Here is a 12429-nt window from a genome sequence, read left to right as displayed (position 1 = left end):
TTGTTTCTAATGATCAGATGCTATTAAGTTTGGGCGTCCCAAGGTCTCCTAGCCCAGGGCTCCAGTTGCTTATATCTGGGCCTGCCTGGGACCTTCTGCATGCAGGGTAGATTACCTACCACTGAGCTATGGCCATTCCCCCTGGTGCTTTTGTACCTACAGGTTGCAGTATATTGCCTTTCTCAAGGGACTTGGGCATGCTATCCAATTCATTAGGAGCTTCTTTCAAATGATGTCGCCAAGGAAAAGTAGTCTGTAAAGTAGCTTCTCACTTTTGTAGTATACCAATAGCTATGACTTTTAAGAAGGGGGTGGGTAGGGGGAATTCTGGAGCCTAGCCACACTTTCATGATGCATATAATATGGAAAATTCCAGCTACCCCACAGTAACTCAGCCTTTAATTTGAAAACTGTAAATTACAGAACTATAATTTGCTTCCTTCTCGCATAAGTGCCTTTGTGCCTGCCCCTCCAGTTCCAGCATTTGTTTTTCTTATGGTACTTAAATTATCCAGTCAATGATGGTGAGTTTGTGTGATGGCCAGTGATGGCTGGTTTTATTAAAACTGAAAGAAAATTAAGTGTATGAATCACCACGGCATGCAGTAACTAGATATTTCCAACAATGGCTTTAATTTTCAATACTCCTAATCTCCCTTTCCATTTTCCATCACTTCCTTGTTACTTTTTCCCTGTTATAACTTGTCTCCAACTAAACATATACTTTCATAGGGAGTACCATATATCCCCAAACTACACAATTCATATGGATTCTCAGCTCCTTGGTGATGATATGCTTAGTATCATACGCAATGTTTCAGACGGCATGTGGAATAGAACTTAAAGAATTATGAACATTTTGAAAAGAAAAGCTGTTAATAACTATGAAGTGTTCATGGCTTTAAACTGGGGTGGTACCACCCTAGTTATGGAATATGCCCTCCACAGTGAGGCTCACCTGGTACCTATATTAAGATATTTTTGGTACCAAATGAAGACCTTTTTATTCTCCCTGTGTTTTTACATTTATGCTGCAGTGGATTGTTTTATCGAGATTGAGATTGTTTTATTGAGAGGACACCCACTGAAATTAATCAGCCTAACTTAGTTGTCCATTAGTTTCAATGGATCTGTTCTGTGTAAAACTTAGTTGAATGCCACACAGTATATTTTAGTCCTTGAAACCATAGTTTAGTCCCGTTGTATCTCTCTCTCTCTCTCTCTCTCTCACACACACACACACACACCGGCCATCCTTGTGCTTGCTTTTTTAAAACTGGTAGTGAAAAACATATCAAAATTACTGAAGTACACACAAAACAGTTCTTTCATGAAGGAGTGCCTCTCCTCATACATCAGCCATCCCTACATCAGGCTCTCTTAAGATCTTCAGAGGAGGCTCTTTTCTATGTTCCATTGCCGGTGCAAGTTATTAATGCTGTGGTGAGGAAGACAGCCTCTCTTTTCTGATGGCACCACAGCTGTGGAATGTTCTCCTCATAGAAGCATAACTGGTGCCAGTGTTGCACTGATTCTGGCTCCTAGTTAAAACTTATCTATCTACCCAGGCATCTTAATGTCTTATACTTGTGATTGTTGAAGTACTCTGCTGATTTGGCTGTCCCTGTTTCTTTCTATGTTATTTGCTTTGCTGCATTATTTTGGCCTGTCCCATTTTGTCTCTGTATAGCAAGCTGGCATTAGAATGAGCCAACATGGTGTCCTTCAGATGTTTATGGACCACACTGACGCCATCCCTGATCACAGGCCTTGCCGCCTAAGGATGATGAGAGCTAGAGTCCAACAACGCTTGTAGGGCACCATTTTGGGTACCCATTGTATAGATGATGGTCAAGCTATAAATATTTTTAACAAAATGTAATAAATGAATTGTTGAGGGGACAGGATACAGCTATAATGAATATACATTATATATACATTGCTCTAATGCCAGTTTGGTAAGGAAGAACTGACACACAGCTTTATAGGATTCTACTAGAGACCTCATAAACCAGTCAAATTTATTTTGTTTAACTTTCTAGTGAAGCCGTTTTCTCCCTCCAGTGTCAAAGCAGAAATTACAGGGGAAGCAGGACTGCTGAATGTGAGCTGGAAAAACCCAGAACTTCCAAAGAATGATCTCCAGTTTCAGATTCGGTATGCAGTCAATGGAACAGAAATTGCCTGGGAGGTATGGTCACACTTAATCTAAATTAGCCTGTGCATCACGAGATGCAAGGGTGCAATGGCGTTTTGCTGCTAGTTTGTAAAAATGTGTGGATTCCAGCATTTGGTTTGTGACATGCCGATCTTCAGTAAATTAACCTTCATCCATTGTGTGTGAGGGAGGGGGAAACTGGGGTGTATTTTCCATGCCAATGAGATTTCCACTATATGATGGGTTATTTTCAATTAGGAACAATTACAAACAAAAACTATATTTTAAAGTAAAATGTAATGAAAGTATTGTAAACTTTCTTAAAAAAAAAAACCCCACAACTTTATTACAACTGAGAACCAATGCTAATAGTTTTGTGGGGTGTTTTTCTAACCCTTCTTAAAAATTGCCCTTGGTTAGACAAATATGGTTTGTGCCAATCTGTTGACACCCCATAAATTTCATGACCTTTCTTGACCTTCTACCTATTTGTCTATGAAAAAACGATGGGATGATTTACTACACCAATCTGTTTACATTGGCTGGGTTAGTAAACACACACAAAAGGCAAAATTTATTGCATTTCTGGTGCAGGTTTTTTTTTTGTTTCCAGAAGGAAAATGGAAAGTGGTAACTGGCTGAAATGTGGGCACATTTTACAGGTGACCATTTGTGACAGTGTCCAAGGAGAACTGTTCTTCAGGTCAGCTTATGTGTGACTTGCACAATGAAAAATGCACTGGGGAGTGCTTTGGCCCCCACAAATTGGATGAAGATTAAGTAGCAGTTAGCCTGTTGACGATTTAAGATCTTGGCTTGTAACTTAGAAATGATTTTGTTTGTTACTAGTTTAAACATCCTTTTTTGTTGCAGGTGCTGGAGGTTTCTGATCCATTAGTTAGCTCTGCCACCACAAAGGTGCAGGATCCCTGCGCAGTATACATCATTCAGGTGCGCTGCAGTGTGATTGATGGAATAGGCTACTGGAGTGATTGGAGCAGACCCACCTACACAATTGTTAAGGATATCAAAGGTCAGTCAGTGTCTTACCTGTATGCTTTCAGTTTGTTGGGATTGGTGTTTTTTGTTTTTTACTGGAATTATGTAACAAATAGACTGTTGTTTGCATCTTACTGTATTCCCTCCACCCCCAGCTCCCTTGAGAGGACCTGAATTCTGGAGAACCATTAATGAAGATTCAATAAGGAACCAGAAAAATGTTACTCTTTTTTGGAAGGTAAATCAATGGAAGAGGGTAATATTTGAAATCTATTTCAGGTTTTGTTTTGTGATGTTCATGATATATATTGTGGGTGTTGGCTGGATTTGAAGGATACCAGACCTAAGACATTGGTAATTTCTGTTAGCAAAACCAGTAAAACATAGGTTTATAATAGAGCTCTGTGACAGATCAAAATTTGATGTTTGGTGTGGTGCAGGTGGTAATGACTTGGAGAAAATGGACTTGCAAGCCAAATTAGGATTGTTGTCAGTCTAATTAGGCTTGTACGTCAGAGCTTACCATGAAGAAGATCATCCCATGATGATGACACCCCCCCCCCACTCTAGGCTGACAGAAAGTTTTCCATTAGGCACAGGAAAAAGATCTCTAACAAAGAAAAGAGCCTCTTGAATCTCCAAGCACCACCTTTTTTTAATAAACAGAAGCATTTTCTCATGAAGAATGAGAGAATCTGTTTTTGGACATGGTCCAATCCCTGTTGACCAAAGCTAGCAGGGGCCTGGCAAGTACAAACTATTCATAGATTATTATTCAAAGGGGGAAATTGAATTAAGTTAATAGCATTTCAAGCACCCTTACTACGTAGCCTGCCAGGATGTCAGGCATTCCCTTAACAATTCACAGGTCACTCATATTTGTTAACATCACTTATCAAATAGGAAGAAAGGAGTATGATTTGGTAGGTGTCTGATTTTGAATGACAAGCATTAATTCACAAAGGAAAAGGCTGTTTAAAATGAGGTTTATTATGTAAAACTTATTTCACCAATGAAAAAACCCAGACACTTTTCTTTGTGCTCCACTACACTTCATACTACAAAACCTAAGTTTGATTATTTTAAACCCAACTTCGCTTGCCCGGCAAACTGTGTAAAATATTTTAATTTATATTTATTGGTATATAGAAGTAATCGAAGGTGATGGAAGTTGTGGACCATTATAGGCAGTTATGGACAGCTGCATGGTAATTATTTTAAAATGTAGCTTTTAGTCTTGCTAACATAAAAACGAGATGTTGTTTAGTCGTTTACCGGTAGTCGTGTCTGACTCTTCGTGACCTCATGGACCAGAGCACGTCAGGCACTCCTGTCTTCCACTGCCTCCCACAGTTTGGTCAAACGAGATACTAACCCTCAATTGTTCCTTAAAAAAAACCATACACCTCTGCCAAAACCAGCCTCAACCCACAATTGAACTGCCTAATGTATCTGAATTTTTCTTACAGCCACTGATGAAGAATCTTTCCTTATGCAGTGTGCTAGACTATGTGGTTGAGCATAATACTTCAGAAAACATTACTTGGTCTGACTATGTAGAAAATGATACTGCCTACACATTTTCATGGATGGAGGATGTACATGCCATTAAGGTTCTAGCTGTCAACTCAATTGGAACTTCCTCAGTCAATTTCATTTTAACCCTGTCACAACAAATCAGCACAGGTAAGAAAAACATTTTTTGATAGCTTCAAGTATTGTTAACTAAGTAATCTAGTTTATAATAAACCGTTCTCATTTTGTAATGTGTTCATGTTTAGACAAGTAGTTATTTGAGTGGTAAGGCCATGTTACTGCTCTTCTACCTATTTAATCGTATGAGTTTCTGCTGCCAGCAGAAAATCAGGAGGCAGGGAAAGCTAGGCCACATGGTTCCTGCAATCTGGGCAGGAATTTGGGTTGGGTGTGGCGAATGCAACTTTCATCAGATGCCTCCACATGCCTAAAAAAGAAGGGATCTTCATCGTGCTCCGGTTTCTTTCCTTGTGAGCTTTTCCAAATTTCTAACCTGCAGGCTAAAAGCAGCAGTTGAAATATATTTCACTCTTCTCTGTGGGATCTGATGAGTTGTCTCCTAATTTGTAAGGGATAATGTACCTCAGTGTTTCTCAACCTTTTTTGGGCCACGGCACACTTGTTCCGTGAAAAAAATCACGAGGCACACCACCATTAAAAAAGTTAAAAAATTTAACTCTGTGCCGCCCTATATTATAATTATGAGTGTAAGAAACACTTGCCAAATATTGCTTTCCGGCGGGTTAGTGGTGTATATTGGCGGCCGCCAGGCTCGTTTGCATTGAGCTTTGGGAAAGAGGAGGAGAAATATTGCTTTCCAGCGGGTTAGTGTTGCGTATTGGCGGCCGCCAGGCTCGTTTGCACCGAGCTTTGGGAAAGAGGAGGAGAAATATTGCTTTCCGGCGGGTCAGTGATGTATATTGGCGGCCGCCAGGCACGTGACAATGCAAATCGCCCTTCTCGTCGCCGCACGTCGCCGCACACCAGCCAGCGTCTCGCGGCACACTAGTGTGCCGCGGAACAGTGGTTGAGAAACGCTGATGTACCTGATGACCAACATACTGTTTTGCTGTTTTGTCAGTAAACATTGTGAAGTCTTTCAGTGCCTACCCAGTGAACAGCAGTTGTGTCATTGTGTCCTGGACACTTTCGCCTGTGGCTTATATAATTACATCTTTTGTAATTGAATGGACAAACTTAAACGAAGAAGAGCAGATTAAATGGATTATGATTCCCTCAAATGTTAAGAAGTACCACATTTTTGGTGAGTTTGTACTTAAAAAGATCTATTACTGCTTCTCTTGTGTTTCAATATCTTTCACCAGTATTTGATTATAGATAAAGATTTACTGCAAAACTGTAAAGGCTAGCAACTACCGGTATTGTACATTTAAAATAAATTCCAAAAGGAGTCCACAATAGTCTTTTATTTAATATTGGAGTACAGGTTTCCTTTCCTTTCCTTGTGATAAATGGTATACTTGGTTTCTTATAGTGCAATTTGCTCTGTTAGAAATGGTGTTTCCCAGCTCATCTTTGAAATTTATTGTGGATTATCCTTCTTAAAACAAGACTGATACAGTAACTGAATTGTCTCTGTGTGAGATGAACAGTTACAGAGGATTGCTATGTGTAGTGACTTTTTATTCTTTCCTAATTTCTAAAGGCAGGGATGGAGAACCCGTGGCCCTGCAGATGTTGTTGGGTAACTGCTCCCACTATGCCTAAACAATGGACTTGCTGGATGGGAGCAGGACTTCAGCAACATATGAAGGACCACATTAACCCTAATGACAGAAATCGAGAGAGATGCCCATCTTTCAGCATTGCAAGGCCCAAGCTGTTTTATGGATTTTGTAGATTAGGATTTGTTAAGAAGATTTAGTATGCCCAAATTAAAAATGTGCTATGTTGTTCCAGATAATTTCATTCTTATTGAGAAATACAAATTTAGTTTGTTCCCAATAATTCATGAAGGAGTAACAAAGCCCACAGTGACATATGGATTCTCCAAAGGTGAGCAACTCTGGCATTTTTAGTAGACGTTTCCTTCAGACCAAGATTTCTTGCTCTAACTTTTAATGAGAAAAATAATAATCAGATAATACATTGGGAATGTTTATAACACATTAACAGCATGGCACATCTCAAATCTTGATTATTCATTTAAAAATTACTGAATTTTCCTGGCATAATCTTAATGATCTGTAACCAATTCCAATCTCTCTACTTAAAGCATACAATAGCATTTCATTATTTTTGCTTAATTGCATGGTTTCAAGAGAAGAGAAAGGGAAAGTCCCATTGCATGAGCAGAATGCCACTCACACAACACTGGATACAACCGTATATATCCAAGTCTCATTTAACTTTATGGAATAACAAATCAAGTTCAACTGTTCAAGCTGATGCAAACAACCAAGTCTGCAATCTTAAATTCACTTAATTGGGAGTAAGGTTCATTCTGTAGGATTATATTGTAAATATTCTCTGCAGTGATAGCTGTTTTAAACTGTTGGGTCTTATTTTCAGCTGGAATTGAAAAACAGAATGATGTGAACTTCTATGTGATTCTACCCCTAGTTATTTCATGCTCGGTTTTTCTTCTTGGAGGTCTCTTGATCTTGCACCAAAGGTAAACCTTTCCTGTATTGAATCTGCTTGCAAGTTTAGATTGAGATGAATAATTTGATAGGTGTTGTAGATTAATCCCAGGAAAGGCAATTTCCAGTAGCAGACGGCGGGGGCAGGGACGATGACAGTGGCACTTACTTGACCTCCCACAAGTGTGCCACTGCTGCTTACTGGGAGGGAGAGTGAAAGGAGCAAGGAAACAGGAATGTCTGTGTTTTGCAAGAACATTGGCAGGTGTGCCGTAATTGCTCTGCCATTAGGTAATTTTTGAAACTAGGTAATTTTTAAATTCAGTTGTTGTTTTTAAAGTATCTTTAGGTGCTATTGGTTTTAAGATGGCTTCTAAAAAGAATAAATCCTTATTTGTGAAATACGTATTCAGAGTGAAAAATGATTATATCCTTCACTGAGCCAAATCAATATCTTATCGGAATATTTCAGAATGAAGAAATTATTCTGGGATGGTGTTCCAAACCCCAAGAATTGCTCTTGGGCACAAGGAGTTAACTTCCAAAAGGTATGGGTTCCCACTTAAATACATTTCAGTGATTTGTGAGCTTTATTTGTTTTTAACTAATTTATTTACTCATCAAGTTTTTTAACAACCCTGTAAATAATGGGCATGAATAAAGAAATGAAACTTTATCATGTGCCTGCTACTCTCATGCAAACTTAAATGCTAGAATGAACGGGGCTTTCTGGAAATGAAAGCCAATGCCTACTATTGAATTGATGAAATTGGGTTCTACAATGGGTTCCACAGGTACACATCCAACAAAAAATGCCCTAATCCAGGGATCTTTTATGTGAACTGGAGACTCTAGTGTATGGAAAACTGTTCTCTTTCAAGGCTTTCACTTCATCACAGGAAGCAACCTCCCATGCTCACAGAAATATGTGCATGGCTCTCCTCTCTCCTTTGAATATAATAGGGTAGCCCACATGAAGAGAATATTATGCAGTTAGTGCATGGGAAGCTCTTAGAATGAGTCAGACCATTTCACTCAGTATCTAACTTCCCCCAACTTGGTTACCTTTCAGATGCATAGGCAATGGTTGGGAATGATAGGAGTTGTAGTCCAACAACATCTAGAGAGCACTAGGTTGGGGAAGGCTAGTCTACACTAACTGGTAGGAGCTTTCCAGGGTTTTCACAGTAACCTTTCCAAATCCTACTGGGAAATGCCAAGATTCAACCTAGGACCTTCTGAATACAAAGCAGGTGCATTCCCATAGTGAATGGGTACAATCCACCAGCCATTTCTATAGGATTTTGGTGCATTTATTGGTAAACTGCACTCTGATTCTTTGTTGGTACAAGCTAGTGCAGCTGCTGTAGCTTAAATGACAATGTATACCATTAGATAATTTTACCTTGGAATCACGAATGTTATATTAAATATTGAGATGGGCACAAGAAATATACTAATGATCAAGGAGAATGCTTGCTTATTCGGGTTTTTCCCCATTATAAGTTATTTTAGTTTTCATTCCCAGTGAAATATTTATTTTCTCATCTTTATTGTTAATTTTATTTCATTTCATTTAAACAGAGAATGGACATTCTTTGAAGTCTAATCATGATCACTGCCCGCTGAACCAATGTGACAGCTCCCAGACTTCCTATACAGAGTTGTTAGAAGAATATTCTATTTGAATTCAGAAGACAGAATTACTTACATATCATTTCATTATTCTGCTGATTTTGTTCATACATAATAGTGCTGGAAATGATTTTGTTCAAAAGTTGCACTACTGGTATACAATTTTGAGAACACTTTCCATATTTCAGACGAGGTAAAGGGTTTGCTGGGTGTAAAGGGAGCATACATATAAAGATAGATGTTAGGAGGACTGTGGCTGTGTTAGGGCATCATGCTACACCAAGATTTAAAAACATGGGAACAAGCCTGCACTTGAGAGCAACTCTCATCCCTTTCTTTCTCCTGCTTGGCTGGGAGGAGGAGTTTGGGCACCTTTAGTTCTGCTTTTTGTTTATTGCAGTTTGTCATGTCATCCAGAGCAGCAGCTTTGGTTAACATGGGCTAAGTTCAGTTATAAACAAACTTACTTCAAACTGCAGTTTCTGAAGCAGGCTTGTTTAAACTAACCATAGTTAGTGTTGACGACAAGTCCATAACTGAAAGACATGACAAACTGTTGCTGTTTGCTGGCATCCATCTGGTGAAGCAAAATTGAAACTTCTGCCACATAGGAGCATATGAGCCCAAGAAGATGCTTGGCTTGTTCCTTAATAAACCATAAGTGAGCATAATGTGTGAATGCAACCAATGTGTGCCATGTATTCTCACTTTACTCTTCAAGACTCCTGTTAACCAGCCTTAACTGACATGAATGCATAGAGAGAACATCAGTAGTATATGGGTGACTATATGAGGGGTGGGGTAATGGGAAGGAAACCTGATTTTGCATTTAAGCCTGATATTTCCCATCCTTGGTTTACAACAATAGCAACAGGAGTCCAGAATGCCATGGCCTTAGAAACATCAATCTTTCTGCCATATTTCCATTTATTTATAAATGGTCTTTTAAAATGCTTTGCTAGCTGAACCGACACTTTACAGTATGTGCTGTTGAGTGTGTTGATCACCTAGAACGTGATTATTCTGCGGCTTCAATAGAGCTCTACATATGTACAGTGGTACCTCAAGTTACAAAATGCCTCAGATTACAAACACTTCAGGTTACAAACTCAGCTAACCTGGAAGAGTTACCTCGAGTTGAGAACTTTGCCCCAGGATGAGAACGGAAATTGTGTGCTGGCAGTGAAGCGGCAGCAAGAGGCCCCATTAGCGAAAGCCTCTAGTTAAGAACAGTTTCAGGTTAAGAACGGAACAAATTAAGTTCGTAGCTAGAGGTACCACTGTAGTTGAGTAGCATAGTCAGTAGAGGCACAGCCTTGAACTCTTCCCAGTTACTCTAATATTTCCTATAAATTGAGCCAGAAGCAAGAAGAGACTGTCATGAATAAGTAACCACATCTCAAACAGTTATAGTCAGGAAGAAACCCTCTCTCCTTAGTTTGATTAGTAATAGAAGTACCTGATTACTCTGACATTATGGCTTTTAAACTTTCTACTGTCTTTGAGGCTATCAGTTGGAATATGAAATAGGAACTTCCTTAGAAACTGAACTTCCAGATCAAAATCCTTCAAAATAGAGCACTCTGGAGCTTTGTGTTAATGAGAAGCTATTAGATTCTATGGGTCTGTGATCTTCTTTGTATGAAGAGACTTTTCTTAAAGACAAGAGATGCCTGACAACACTATTACGGAAGTACATGTGATTTCTGTGAGAACAGTGGGCTCTGTTCATGTCCATCAGAGTACTGAATGTCACACAACAAGATATATGGAAAATCCCACTTGTTTATTTAGCTATGAACATCTACTCTAATTTCATTTCATAGATGTATACATCTCCAAAATGCCTTTCAAATGAACATAATTATTAAAACCTTCTTAATTCTCTGACCGGGGCCTCTGTGGTTATGCATATTACAGTTTCTAGTTAGCCTATTAAACTCATTTTCTTTATTTATTGTATTTACTTGACTATATCAATAGCATATTAGCATACAAAAAAGCAATGTCAATATATGTAACAGAGGATGAGTTCTGAAAGCAACAGGATTTTCCATGCCCTCCCTCTAATTTCTGTTTACCTCAGTGCACTTGGTGTAGAAGTTCAGTTTTAGAAGAAGCTCCTAAAAGTATTGAACATGTTTGAACAAAAAGTTTATTATTGGAAACACTAAGGGAGCTATACTTCCTAGTGTAAGTATAGCACTTGTGTACAGGGCACTGCACCTATGGCTCAGTGGAGGCCTTTTTCTACTTTCACCTCTTGAAATGCATGCAGAGGTGAGAACACAGGCCTAACACCAGGGTATTGCAGGGGACAGGAGGTATTTGAACACCTACCATCCAGCCATCCTTAATTACTTAGGCATGGGGAGCTGGAGATAAGGAGCAGGGAGAGAGGGAAGACAGAGAAATAAGATTCTGCCAACACCAGAAAGGATGCCCTAAGATAACATAGAAATACCAAAATGTAATTGAGATTTTCTACAAAAGAAAAATGCAACATAAGCAAAGGGCATGCAGTAAAAATTAAATTAGTCATCTTCATTAACCTTAGTCGGTCTACTCTTGAGTAGGGCTAATGTTTCAGTCTACAGAATATTGAAAAATCATTATTTTTTGCAGCCACACTCCAATCCTTCAAAACTATCAAGTTACAGTCAGTGGGATCACCTTTTCATTTCGTGAATACAAATAAATTGCATCTAGGACTTTAAGTGACTATATTTTGCACTCTCTGTTATCTTATAGTTGAATCCAAACTAAATTTTATATGATAGCTACTAAAGTTATGAATGCTCTCTTCGTGTTACTTTTCACAGGCTTAAATTGCTGTAAAAATGTTTTCATGGCACTCCCATTTGATGCATATATTCAAGAGCAAATGTTTAACAGTCAAATGCTTAAGCATTTTACTCTGCATTTAACTATTTTATCATTGTAGCATTGTGGGGTGTGTTTTCCCCCAGGAAACAGTACCTACAACATCTAACTAATATTAATTCATACTCATTCATATTCTAACTCATATTCATTCATGCTAACATATGGCTTATTTGATTTATGCAATCTGTGTTCTTGATTTGACTCTGTAGGTCAAGTATCAGAGAGCTGCATTAGAAAGCTGTAGTGGTAAACTCAAGCCCTCACACTGCGTGATCTGTGGGAGCCTGGTGTGTCTCTCTGTACAGAAAATCTCTATGGCACCCAAGGGACCCTTGTGTTATATAAGCAGTCTCTCTTCTCCTATTTTACCTACTTCAATTATTTGTATTTTGATAGTCATATAGATTTATAAGCCAGTTTTCTTTAGTTTCTTCTCTGTTGGGGTTATAAAAACTGTCTACTTGAGCAGGGCAAGAGGAGAAGCTATGCAACTGGAATGCATAGCCTTCTCCCATGACTCTAGAACTAGCCCTGGATAGCTAGTAGGTAGGAAGGAAGCAAAATGACATTACATTTTAATCAATATCTGATTGGAGTGTGGGTTTAGTACCA

General features: G+C 38.8%; 1 protein-coding gene across 1 annotated transcript in view; it reads left to right on the top strand.

Moving 5' to 3' along the window:
• The window catches only part of LEPR (leptin receptor), a 53876-nt gene extending 43197 nt beyond the window's left edge, over positions 1-10679 (top strand). Inside the window, exons 11-19 of the mRNA XM_035122208.2 lie at positions 2043-2191; positions 3032-3191; positions 3313-3395; positions 4627-4843; positions 5775-5957; positions 6614-6709; positions 7226-7328; positions 7769-7844; positions 8881-10679. Coding sequence (XP_034978099.1) covers positions 2043-2191; positions 3032-3191; positions 3313-3395; positions 4627-4843; positions 5775-5957; positions 6614-6709; positions 7226-7328; positions 7769-7844; positions 8881-8898 — 1085 coding nt within the window. The 3' untranslated portion in view covers positions 8899-10679. The remainder of the gene's footprint in view (positions 1-2042; positions 2192-3031; positions 3192-3312; positions 3396-4626; positions 4844-5774; positions 5958-6613; positions 6710-7225; positions 7329-7768; positions 7845-8880) is intronic.
• Positions 10680-12429: the final 1750 nt, after the last annotated feature.

Source organism: Zootoca vivipara, chromosome 7 (genome assembly GCF_963506605.1).
Source record: "Zootoca vivipara chromosome 7, rZooViv1.1, whole genome shotgun sequence".
Classification (NCBI taxonomy): Eukaryota; Metazoa; Chordata; class Lepidosauria; order Squamata; family Lacertidae; genus Zootoca; species Zootoca vivipara.
This window is presented reverse-complemented; position numbering and strand designations above follow the sequence as displayed.